We start from the raw sequence: 12,424 nt of genomic DNA on the forward strand, positions 1-12,424 counted from the left end.
AATGGCAGAGGGCTGGGACATGGCAGAGGGCTGGGGGGATGAGGTGAGAAAGGTGGAGGGAGTGAGCAGGGAAGGCACCTCAGAGAACTGGGTCCTGGAGCTCCTAGCATGGCCAAGGCTTCATGACTTCCTCTCTCTTCAGGTCGTCTTTGTGTGTGTCTGGTTTTCCTTCTACCTCCGGCCCCCAGTCCCCGTCCATCCCTGCGTGTGCTGCTCGGGTTAAGGCCCTCTCTCTCACCGGATCTACCCTCACCTCCTAACCAGGGGCTCTCCCCATGGTCTTTTCAAAACCTCAGTTTTGCCCTGGCCAGTTTCTCAGTGGTTAGAGCATCGGCCTGTCGACTGAAGGGTCTCGTGTTCGATTCCAGTCAAGAGCACGTATCTGGGTTGCAGGCTCGATCCCCAGCCCCAGTGGGGGCACGTGTGGGAGGGAACTGGTGGCTGTCTCTCTCACATCAGTGTTTCTGTCTGTCTCTCCCCCTCTTCCATTCTCTCTAAAAAATCAGTGGGAGCCGAAACCGGTTTGGCTCAGTGGATAGAGCGTTGGCCTGTGGACTGAAAGGTCCCAGGTTCGATTCCGGTCAAGGGCATGTACCTGGGTTGCGGGCACATCCCCCGTAGGAGGTGTGCAGGAGGCAGCTGGTCGATGTTTCTCTCTCATCGATGTTTCCAACTCTATCTCCCTTCCTCTCTGTAAAAAATCAATAAAATATATTTAAAAAAAAAATCAGTGGGAAAATACATGGGTGAGGATTAACAAACAAAACGCCAAAAGCCCCCTCAGCTTCATCCTTACCACCAGGTCACTCCCTCTTGGTGCTCCTCTTAGGCGCACCGTGAGTGCCCGGGGCCTTTTCCTTGTCCAGGGCTCCTGTCGCGCCCCTCCCCCCCCCCCCCCACCCCCCCATCTTGTCATTTTGGCCCTTTACCTACTGCCATTGCTCCCTCTATCCGTGCATCTGCATAGTCCACCTCCTTCCCCTCCACTGGCCCCTTCTCCCTGCCTGGTCCCGCCTGCCGCGTTAACCTCCCTCCTCTGTGTTCAGTGCTCTGCCAGGCTGCAGTGCGCCTGCCCGTGGGGTCTCCGCCGCCGGCTCTGAGTGCCTGGGGATGGGGCTGTGCAGGACCTGTGTGGCCCGGGTCTGACCCAGTGTTTGGGGCAGTCCCCCTGCCGCCTGCTGAAGGCAGAACAGTGTCAGGACCGTGACACTGAAACTGCAGTGTCCACGCTGGTGCGGGAGTAGGTCTTGGTTATGCTGTTGTGTGCTTCTCTCGTAGGACAGAAGATCTCGATTTTTAATGAACATAAAAGTTATGTACAAGGAGTTACCTGGGATCCTTTGGGCCAGTATATTGCGACCCTGAGCTGTGATCGGTACGTAAGTATTGGACGAATTGTCTTCATATCTGTTTACTTAAAAATTTCTGCAGAGGTATTTTATCAAAACTTAGCCAGTATAAGCCATGGTTTTAGCTTTGGTTCTTTGAGTCTCCGTTTCATAGAAAGAATTTGTTTTCTTATTCTTTCGACATAAGAAACATTGGAAACTGATCAGGGCAAGTGCCTTACACAAAGTTAGTACATAGTAAGTCTATGGAATGGGTGGATGTCATAGGTTGATGCTCAACCACTGAGCCACGCCGGCCGGGCTAGGTGAATGAATGCAGAAAGAGCTTGGAATTAGATCTGAATTTCATGGGCAACTTTTAGAGAAAAGATCTTTTATGATAACTACTAGAGGTGGGGACCCTCAACCTGGCCTTCACCCTCTCACAATCTGGAACCCCCCGGGGATGTCGGAGAGCCGGTTTTGGCCCAATTCCCACAGGCCAGGCCGAGGGACCCCACCAGTGCACAAATCTGTGCACCGGGCCTCTAGTGTGCATATAAGATCTTTGGTTAATCTCTTCCTGCCCTCCCCGTGCCTCCTTTCCCTCTGAGATTCATTAGTCTGTTCCATGTTTCCATGCCTGTGACTTCTGCTCCTGTGTTGAGCGTCTGCTCCCTGGTGGTCAGTGCATGTCATAGCTGCTGACCGGTCAGCCAGTCACTTAGGCTTTTATATATATAGACTAGAGGCCCAGTGCACAAAATTCGTGCACGGGTGGGGGGATCCCTCAGCCCAGCCTGCACCCCCTCCAATCTGGAATTCCTCTCGCAATCCAGGACCACTGGCTCCTAACCGCTCACCTGCCTGCCTGATTGCCCCTAACCACTTTCCCTTGCTGGCCTGATTGCTCCTAACTGCTCTCCCCTGCTGGCCTGGTCCCCCCTAACTGCCTCTGCCTTGGCCCCCGCCGCCATGGCTTTATCCGGAAGGACGTCCGGTCTAATTAGCATATTATCCTTTTATTAGTATAGATGACTTAAGCAGAGGTACCAATGGTAGGGCTGGATATTGGTTTCCTTTTGTTGCCACTGCAGTGATTTTAAGGAGACTGTTTAATATAAAAGTAAACTCTCTTGTCCCTTTCAAAAGGAGGACCTATTGCCATGTTTACTGGTGAATCACACTGAGTTGTGTCCTGGAACAAAGAATTTTTTTTTTAAATCAGAAGTTCCAGACATATTACTCATCAGTCAAAATGGCCCTTTTCAATTTTTATCGACTACTTTTCATCGTAGCAGGTCTCATTTCAGGTGCCCGGGAATGAGAGTAAGTGGGGAGCTGGTGTGTGTTTCCCTTCGCAGGCCACAGATTGCCTAGGCCGCCCTCCGTGTGGGTGACAGTGTTTCTGTGAGACACAGTTCATTGCCAGAAGAGTGAGACCGGACTTTCCTTTCCCTTTAGGACCCTGAGGGTGTACAGCACACAGAAGAAGCGCGTGGCTTTCAATGTCTCGAAGATGCTGGCGGGCACGGGCGCCGAGGGAGAGGTAGGCAGGAGATGCCCGGGCTTTGCGTGGCAGCCGCGATGCAGTGGAGCGGAGGCCAGTCTGAGTTCCTCCGTGCCTTGCAGCTTAATCAGGCTCAGCGACACCTGAACCCCAGTGAGGGTTCCCCTCGGGCAGTCGGGGCCCGGCTAGTGTGGTGGGCCGGCCTGTCTGGCACCGGGGGAGCCGATGATGGAGGCTAGTGATTTCCAAGCAGGCTGCCCGTGGAGTCACCAGGAAAGCATTAAAAACTACGGGGGCCTGGCCCCCCAGAGCTGGGCTAACCCAGCCGGAGACGGGCAGGCCCCCGGATTCTGAGGTGTGGATTCAAGGTGTGGATTCCAAGGTGTGGATTCCAGGTGTGGATTCTGAGGTGTGGATTCTGAGGTGTGGTGTGGGTAGGGCACGCTGGTTGGAGGATCCCAGCCAGAGGTGCGGAGGCAGGTGGCAGGGCAGGAAGATGGAGGATCTGGGCGCAGAGAGCAGGGACCGGTCATCGGGCGACTCAGGAATAGGAGGGATTTCCACCTTAGGAAGAACTGGCGAATGAAAAGGGGTCCTAGTCCTGCAGGAATGGAGGCTGTGGAAGCAGGTGCTTCAGCAAAAGGGAGCCAGCCAATCAGTTATTGGCACAAAACAGGGACCGGGCGCCGTCCAGGCCTAGGGGGCAGGTGAAAGCTGCGTGGGCCGTGGCTGGCGGTGCGGGCGGTCACATGCTTTGGGAATCGAGGGGTGATGCTTCCCCGGGTTCCTGGAACTAACGCCCCGATGTTCCTGAATGGGGGGCGCACGCAGCCCTTCCACAGGGAGCTCGAGGAGGCTGGTTCGGAAAGATCTGGCTGCCAGTTTAATGATCACTAGTCTTTTAAAAAAGCATTTATTTGGGTGGAAATTCTCAGTGACACACGACAGCAAGCAGAGGGCTCAGTCACCCTCTTGCTTTTTCCCAGTCTCATCCCCATACAAACCAGTTACTCACACACATGTGCACACATGCACACACACATGCACACACAACCCTGCGCACACGTGCACACACAAGCTTTCCTGAACAAAAGGGCGAATCGTTCGTGGCTGATTACTCTCGCAGTCCCACGGGAGTATTGGGTTGGTGATACGTTGTTTTGGTTCTATTGATGATCGTCATAATAAATGGTCGCACGGGAGGCAGCGGTGAGCCTTCTGGGGGCTGGGTGACGCTGACACTCTGTGCCTCAGGCCAGGAGTTACCGGATGTTTCACGACGACAGCATGAAGTCGTTCTTCCGGAGGCTGAGCTTCACTCCCGACGGCTCCCTGCTGCTCACCCCAGGTGCGTGGAGCCGGGCTCGCGGGCGGGTGCCGGGCGGGCCCGCGTGTCGCCTCCAGGATTGCCAGTGTCACATGGAAGGTGTGGGTTAGGATAAGGCGAAAATTGGAGAAAATATAAGAGGAGGGAACCCAAGGAGGGTGGGAGAGGGGGAAAAAAAAGCATTAGTTGCTGTGCAAGATCTCTTTTATGAGTAGTTGACTAAGAAAAGCAAAATAAGGAAAAGTCTAAATAACATCCCATTTTATACAGTAAACTAAAGCCCACTATGTGTGTATATATGGTTGTCACAGTTACGTGAGCCTGGAGGGAAGGCAGGGCTGGCGAGGTGTTTGTCAGAGTGGATCCTGGGGATGGAAGGATGGGGCGAGATGCTGCTGCCCTCCTGCTGGATACGCAGTGGTCACATGTGAGAGAATGTGTGCGTGTGCGTGTGTGTGTGTGTGAAAAAAAGATATCAGAGAGTGGAGACGTCAGTGGGGCGGGCCAGAGCGGGTCAGCTCTGCAGGGCTGGGGTTTCGGCAGAGGGCTGTCTCCTGGCAGCTCCTGGCTCCGTCAGGCAGACGGGAAGAGGCCAGTCTCAGCCCTCGGACTGGACGGCAGCTGAGGTCGGGAAGCAGGCACAGAGCTTTATGTTCTTCCTGCCCTGGCCTGGGCGTGGCTCTGGGCGGCTGTGCCCTCAGGTGGCTGTGCCCTCAGGTGAGATGACACCCAGATGAGAGGAAGGTGGGTGGAGCCAGTGTGAGGCTGAGCCAAGGTGTGCGGAAGGTTTGTATTTGTCCCGATCGCACACACTGTCCAGGGAGTCCATTTCTCAGAAAAATGACTTTAAACCAGAATTGGCTGCCTTGGGTTTGCTGGTGGACAGTTTAATAACAGTGCCTCCCTGCCTCCCAGCCGGATGCGTGGAGTCTGGCGAAAATGTAACCAACACCACGTACCTCTTCTCCAGGAAGAATCTGAAAAGGTGAGTGCCTGAGGACTGTCGGGGACATCGGCCCTCTCTCTGCTTTTGTTGAGCATGGTTTCTCTAACCCAGCGGTTCTCAACCTGTGGGTCGCGACCCCTCTGGGGGGCAAACAACTCTTTTACAAGGGGTCACCTAAGACCATCGGAAAACACATAGCTAATTACGAATTGTTTTTGTGATTAATCACTATGCTTTAATTATGTTCAATTTGTCACAATGAAATTGGGGGTCACCACAACATGAGGAACTGTATTAAAGGGTCGCGGCGTCAGGAAGGTTGAGAACCACTGCTCTAACCCATGATTCGTCTCCAGGCCTGTGGCGCATCTCCCGTGTCCCGGAAAAGCCACACTTGCTGTCCGCTGCTGCCCTGTCTACTTTGAGTTGAGACCGGAGACGGAAACAGGTACATCAGAACCCTGCGGTGTCTCCTGTCAGGCAGGTCACCAGGGTGGCTGGGGTTTGGATTTTACCTCGGGGAAAGGTGGGCATGTGGGTTTGGCTCCGTTTAGTTACTTGGAGGAGTTGGAATGGAGACTGATGTTACCAAACTGTGTGTTCGTTGTTGGCAGCATCTAGAACACACTGTCTTTGCTTAGGGCAACCTAAAAATATATATATACATATTTATTGATATCAGAGAGAGAGAAACATCAATGATGAGAGAATGAGACGTGTCCAAGAGCAGCCGTGTCTGCAGGTCGCTCTCCGCCGGGTCTGGCTATGTCAAGTGTGGCCTGGGGAGAGCCAAACTGTGTTCGTTGTTGGCAGCATCTAGAACACACCGTCTTTGCTTAGAGCAACTTAAAAAATATATATATATATACATATATATATTTATTTAAAAACCGTGACCTCTTGGTCCTGGGTTGATACTCCACCACTGAGCCACACTGGCCGGGCATCTCTTTCCTGTTCTTGCTTGGGCCTCGGGTTGCTTCCCTATCCGCGTGCACCGGCCAGTGCAGCTTAGACGACGGGCCCCGCAGGTCCCCGCAGGTCCCTGCTGCAGCCTGGAGCCTCGCTCTAGCCCCGCAGCTCAGGGCACGTGCGGGCACTGCCGGGTCCCCTCCCGCTGCTGGGCCTGGAGACCCGGTGGTGAGCTGAGGCTGCGGCAGCACATCACGCCTTTGCTCCCTGCCGCTTGGGGGTCGCTGGCCTTCACTGCTGCTGGGCAGTCAGTGTCTTAAGAAGTCGGAGGCTAAATTGGGGTCCTGTTGCTTCAAGGCTGGAAGTGGGAGCTGTTTTTCACTCTCTAAACTTTTTTTTTTTTTTTAAATATATTTTATTGATTTTTTACAGAGAGGAAGGGAGAGAGATAGAGAGTTAGAAACATCGATGAGAGAGAGACATCGATCAGCTGCCTCCTGCACATCTCCCACTGGGGATGTGCCTGCAACCCAGGTACATGCCCTTGACCGGAATCGAACCTGGGACCTTTGAGTCCGCAGGCCGACGCTCCATCCACTGAGCCAAACCGGTTTCGGCGCACTCTCTAAACTTTTATGCGAATGAATATAATGAACTGGAAAGAGCATGAAAACATCACTTGATACAATGTTTCCATGTGACCCTGCATTTCCTTATCAGAAATGCTCTTCATTTTGCACCTCGGTGCCCAGGTTTCTTGGATCCTGTCATGTGTCATTGGTTCACGCATAGTTCTCATTCATGCCTGCATCTATATATATAAAAGCCTAAACGGCTGTTACTGCTGAATGACTGGAATGACCGGTCACTATGACGTGCACTGACCACCAGGGGGCAGACACTCAATGCAGGAGCTGCCCCCTGGTGGTCAGTGCGCTTCCACAGCCAACCTCCCTTGGCTGGCAGCCGGCCAACCTCCCACGGTCCCTCCCCTCCTCCACCACCCCTGCACGAGTTCGTGCACCGGGCCTCTAGTTCGTATATAAAATCCCTGTGCACGTCATTAGAGGAATTACATCCCATATGTCCCGGGGAGAAGGCTCGTGGCGGGAGTTGGTGGTTCCTGCGGGAGCCTGGCTGGTGCTGGTGTCACTGTCCTTCCTGCCCTGTGTCCTGCAGACGGGCCGGCCCCGGGGCCGCTGGTGCGCCTGCCCTACCGCGTGGTGTTCGCCGTGGCTTCCGAGGACTCCGTGCTCTTCTACGACACCCAGCAGCTCTTCCCTTTCGGCTACGTGTCCAACATCCACTACCACACCCTGAGCGACATCTCCTGGTGAGCGGCCGGGCCGGGCTGGGCTGGGAAGGGGGCACGGCAGCGCACAAACGGGGTCTTGGCCGCGTTTTCCCTGCAGAGGACGCTGCGACCTGGCCTGACTTCGTTTCTAACTACAGTGAGAGCGGGATGAGGGCCGCAGACTTGGGTAAAACTTAACCCTTTTCTCCTGCTCTGGGGACAAAGGTCCAGCGATGGGGCCTTCCTGGCCATTTCCTCCACCGATGGCTACTGCTCCTTCGTGACGTTTGAGAAGGGTGAGCTTGGAGCACCTTTCAAAGAGAAGCCGGATCTGAGCATGAGAACTCCTGAGACAGCGAAGAAAACCAAGCGTCAGACCCAACAGGAGTCCTCGCCGGGACCCAGGCTGGGGGAGGGCACCCAGGGTGATTATTTTGAATTACCAGGGCCCGGAGCTTGATTTGTACCAGATGACCCAGACACACACCCAAGAAACAGAGAGTGACCTAGGTCGAGCCTCCTGATCTCGGCCTTCAGATACCAAAGTTCCCTTGAAAGTGGTGATCAAAGTCTAAGAAGTTTCTTAAAGATTCTGTTTTTTTTATTAAAATATGTATTGATTTCAGAGAGGAAGGGAGAGGGAGGGAGAAACATCAGTGATGGGAGGGAATCATTGATCGGCTGCCTCCTGCACGCCCCCTACTGGGGATCGGGCCTACAAGCTGGGCATGTGCCCTGACTGGGCATGTGCCAGGACCCTTCAGCCCAAGCGCCGATGCTCTAGCCACTGGGCTACACCAGCCAGGTCTCCAGAGGTTTCTTAACCCCACTCCGAGCGCCCCCTCCTGGCTCACACACCTGCGGGGTCCCCACTTCCTACCTGTGGCACAGGTGTGGCTCCACCCGCAGGCCGGGACTGTCCGTGGTCACTCCCCTTCCCCGGTGCCTTCCTCCAGCCTGACCCGGAAAGCCCGGCCCCCAGAGCACACCCGGCCTGGGGCCTCTGACCCACCCTTCTCCGGACGCCCGGACACTGCTCCCCGGGGACACTCTTTTATTCCATCAGTGCTTCTCTCTGTTACACTCACATTCGGGCCGGGGTTTCGTTTCTGCTGTTCCCCGTGAGGTGTAAGCCCCTCTGGCCCAGCACAGTGGCGGGCACTGCGCCGTGGTGGGTGTCTTGAGGCGTCTTGCTGCCAGCAGACGGCGCCCGGTGAGCTGGGAGTCTGTCGGCCAGCAGAGCATCCCGGTGGCGCAGTGGTGTGTGCCCTGGTTCTCATCAGGCATCCGCAGATCGGCCCGAGGTCCCGCCGCCGCTGCAGAGAGGACCGCGCCTGCCCCTGACCCCCTGACCCCTAGCCCCCAGCAGCTGTGCTGCCCGGTTTCCTCCCTGGACATCGGGGAGGTTACCTCCCGGCTCCGTCTGCTGCCTGCTCAGCGGTGCCCCACCTCCCGGCCTTCTAGACAGACTGCACCCTCTGTCTAGAGCAGACTCCTGGGGGCCGCTGGGCCGGGGGTGGGGTGACAGAAGGTGCTGGAAGCACTGGGGTGGCTCTCTGCTGTGCTCACTCATGTGACTTCGCTGGCCGGTCCACCACGGGGTTTAGGGGTGTCCGGCCCTGAGTCGGGTCTCTGCAGACCGGCGATGCATGGTTTCTCTTCTGTGTGTTTCGGGGCGGAGGGGAAGGTGTTCTGTGAAATATTTGGGGTATTTAAGTTTTCCCCACTTAGTGTCTTGCAAGCTTCTTGCAGTTGTTAATTTTGAAAAAGGAATAGTTGTTGGACATTGAGGTTGTGGGTTTTAGACAGAACGGCCTGTAGGGGAAGCCTTCTGAGCAGGCTGGGCGCACACTGGTGGCCGGCTGAGCGGTAAGCTGGCGTCAGGGCGGTGGTGACGTCAGCATGGTGGTAACGTCACGTGACCAGCGTGATCCTTGGTCACTAAGCCCGTGGGCGGGTCTCTGTGCATGTAACGCCTTGCGTGACATGACCAGCTGCTATCTCAGGCACCTCTGGGTGGTTTTGGAATGTGCTGTCAGACACAGTTCCTACCACACGGATTCACCATGCGCCCTTCCCTCCTTCTAATCAGGAGAGTGACCGTGATGCCCTTGAAGACAGACGCCCCGGATTCTGCGCCAGGGAGTGTGGTTTCTGCCCCGCCCACGGAGGTCCAGCCAGGTGAGGGATCTGGTCCTGGTGCCATGTCCTTGAGGGCAGAATATCTTCCCTTTTGTTCTTTTGGAAATGAACATCCGCTAATTTTACGTCGGTTCTGAGAAAGCAAGGATGCACCTGACCTGGCCCTCGCTGCAGACTCACTGGCCTGTTTATTCTCGGGGGAGCCCGCTTCCCCAGGAGCACAGGGAGCTGGGTGCTGTCAGCAGGGGGTGCTGGGGTGCCTCTTGGCCTTGGTGCTGCTCACATGTTGGGTGGGTCAGGCTTGGTGGTGGGGCTGTCCTGTGTGGCAGGGCGTTCATTAACACCCCCAGATGTTCCCATTCCCCACTCCTGACTTTCTAACCTGTCACCAGCTCGCCCGCTGTCCTGGGAGGCACAGTGGCCCCGGGGTTGAGATCCCCTGGTGTAGACTCTCCATTCTAGGCACATAGGACCTTGCAGGCGGTTTACTCCTTGTCTGGGCACAGAATTTTAAAAAATATATATTTTTATTGATGTCAGAGAGGAAGGGAGAGGGAGAGAAAGACAGAAACATCAACGATGAGAGAGAAGCATTGATCAGTTGCCTTCTGCACGCCTCACACTGGGGACCAAGCCTGCAACCTGGGTATGTGCCCTTGACCGGAATCGAACCCTTCAGTCCGCAGGCCAGTGCTCTATTCATTGAGCCAGACCAGCCAGGGCCAGGATGTGTTGTGTAGCATCAGCTCTAACTTAAGTCTTGCTTACTTGGCGGCCTTGTCGGTGAACGTTTCAGAGCCGCCTGGAGACGTGCAGGTCAGCCCCCCGGAGCGGAAGCGGCCCAGGCCCGCGGAGGACAGAGGCGGCGCCCAGGGGCTGGAGCCGGGGGGAGACCTGGCTTGTGCTTGAAGGCTGCACGGCTGGGGACTCCCATCGCTCGGGGAAGGGCCGACGACCCCAGGTCAGGGCATCAGAGGAGCCTGGAGGGCCCCCAACCTGATTCCTGGACCAAGCTGCACGTGGCCGGCGTCCCCCAGCGAAGGGCCTGCTCCTGCCTTCGCGTGAGTTTGCCTGAGACGCGGACATGTCACAGGGCCAGCCCTCCCCTGACACGTTTCTGGAGCTGGACCCGTCCAACATTGTCCGGTGTGAACACCAGTCGCTCCTCCCTGAAACCCTGCAGAAGTGAGACCCTCACGGGGGCCTGGTGAATGCCAGGTGTTCGAATGGTTATTAGATTTCCCTTGTACATAGTGGGTTAACTTTTGGCAGTTTGTTTTATTTGCGTTCTGATTTTAAAGGTAATAATGCTCGTTCTAAACAGTTAGTAAACCGGCGTGAAGGGGAAAAGCAGTTGGGGGTCGGGAGCTTCGTCCTCCCACCCCCTGCTTTGGCATAAAGACTGTTTTATTCTTTTTAAGGAGAGAGGTGAGATTTTACTTGAGATACAATTTGGTATCCAAATAGGTTAACTTTTTAGGTTGATTTTTCAAAGAAGAAAAAGTAACTTAGTCATTTATGCCTGTGCCTCTGCTTTCTCCGTCCAGGGTGAGGGTGGGAGGGGTGAGGGCAGGGGTGGGGTCAGGGTGACAGGTCTCTTTCTGCTGGGAAGACTGAAGTGGGGCTGTGGCTGCAGGAGGCAGGGGTGGGTGCCCAGCGGCGGCCCACGTGTGGCAGGTGGCACCCGCTGAGAGCTGGCGCTGAGAAGAGCTGTCACCGGGAATGTCCGGCAGGGCCCTATGCCTGTCACTTTGGCGTGATGAACGGGAGGCACGCAGATGAGGGTGCTGCCCCCGGGGCTGCCTTCTCCTCGGGTGACCTCAGCGTGAATGTGGGTGAGGGGCCAGGAGCTGCCCACCAGTCTTGGACAAGGGCTAGGAGAGGCTCTTTAACTCAAGTCAGCAGCAGCAAAGAAAAGTCAGCCCAGCAGCTGGTGGGTTCAGTGGTTAGAGCGCTGGCCTGTGGACCAGGGGGCTGCAGGCTCAGTTCCCAGCCCTGGTCAGAGCACATGCGGGAGGCAGTCAATTGACGTGCCTCTCACATTGATGATTCTCTCTCTCTCTTCCTCCTTCATCCCTTCCACTCTCTAAAAATAAATGGAAAAAATATCTGAGCCACGCCGGCCGGCTGGTCATATCTGTTTTGACCAGTGGTTCTCAAGCTTAGCTGCACATTGAGGTCCCTCAAGGAATTGATACCTGGCTTCTTCCCAGCGGACTCTGACGTGCAGCCACGGCTGGGGATGGGAGGGGAAAGGAGAGGTCTCCGTGGGGATGGGGGAGGAGAGGCCTCCTTGGAGATGGGAGAGGAGCGGCCCCTGTGGGGATGGAGAGGAGAGGAGAGGTCTCCGTGGGGATGGGAGGAGAGGCTCCCGTGGGGATGGGGAGGAGAGGAGAGGTCTCCGTGGGGATGGGGAGGAGTGGCCTCCGTGGGGATGGGGAGGAGAGGAGAGGTCTCCGTGGAGATGGGAGGAGAGGCCCCCGTGGGGATGGGGAGGAGAGGTCTCCGTGGGGGTGGGAGGAGAGGAGAGGTCTCCGTGGGGATGGGGAGGAGAGGAGAGGTCTCCGTGGGGATGGGGAGGAGAGGAGAGGTCTCCGTGGGGATGGAGAGGAGAGGAGAGGTCTCCGTGGAGATGGGAGGAGAGGCCCCCGTGGGGATGGGGAGGAGAGGTCTCCGTGGGGATGGGAGAGGAGAGGCCTTCGTGGGGATGTTCTGTTCGGAAAGCTTTCTGCTCCTCTGCTTCATCGGACGGATGGGATGTGAGAGCTCATCCGGGCTCCAGGCTGAAGGGTTGACGGGCGGGTGTGCTGCCCGCTCTCAGGGGAAAGGTCCCCTTCAGTGTCCCGTGGCTGCAGGGATGCCCCCACTGTGGGTCCCGCGTTCTTGGTGGCACCCCTGTGGGGGAGCACATGCGGTCCTCACGTCTGTCTCTGCAGCAGGAACGGAGGGTGCTGGCACCTGCAGC

The 12,424-nt window shown here is 56.2% G+C and overlaps 1 protein-coding gene across 1 annotated transcript in view; it reads left to right on the plus strand.

The window, feature by feature from the left end:
- The window catches only part of CHAF1B (chromatin assembly factor 1 subunit B), a 21,006-nt gene extending 10,028 nt beyond the window's left edge, over positions 1 to 10,978 (plus strand). The window contains exons 6-15 of the mRNA XM_006774149.2: positions 1,279 to 1,375; positions 2,793 to 2,877; positions 4,093 to 4,186; positions 5,081 to 5,150; positions 5,468 to 5,559; positions 7,203 to 7,356; positions 7,543 to 7,742; positions 8,601 to 8,757; positions 9,410 to 9,498; positions 10,235 to 10,978. Coding sequence (XP_006774212.2) covers positions 1,279 to 1,375; positions 2,793 to 2,877; positions 4,093 to 4,186; positions 5,081 to 5,150; positions 5,468 to 5,559; positions 7,203 to 7,356; positions 7,543 to 7,742; positions 8,601 to 8,757; positions 9,410 to 9,498; positions 10,235 to 10,368 — 1,172 coding nt within the window. The 3' untranslated portion in view covers positions 10,369 to 10,978. The remainder of the gene's footprint in view (positions 1 to 1,278; positions 1,376 to 2,792; positions 2,878 to 4,092; positions 4,187 to 5,080; positions 5,151 to 5,467; positions 5,560 to 7,202; positions 7,357 to 7,542; positions 7,743 to 8,600; positions 8,758 to 9,409; positions 9,499 to 10,234) is intronic.
- Positions 10,979 to 12,424: the final 1,446 nt, after the last annotated feature.

This window comes from Myotis davidii, unplaced genomic scaffold, assembly GCF_000327345.1.
Source record: "Myotis davidii unplaced genomic scaffold, ASM32734v1 scaffold227, whole genome shotgun sequence".
Classification (NCBI taxonomy): Eukaryota; Metazoa; Chordata; class Mammalia; order Chiroptera; family Vespertilionidae; genus Myotis; species Myotis davidii.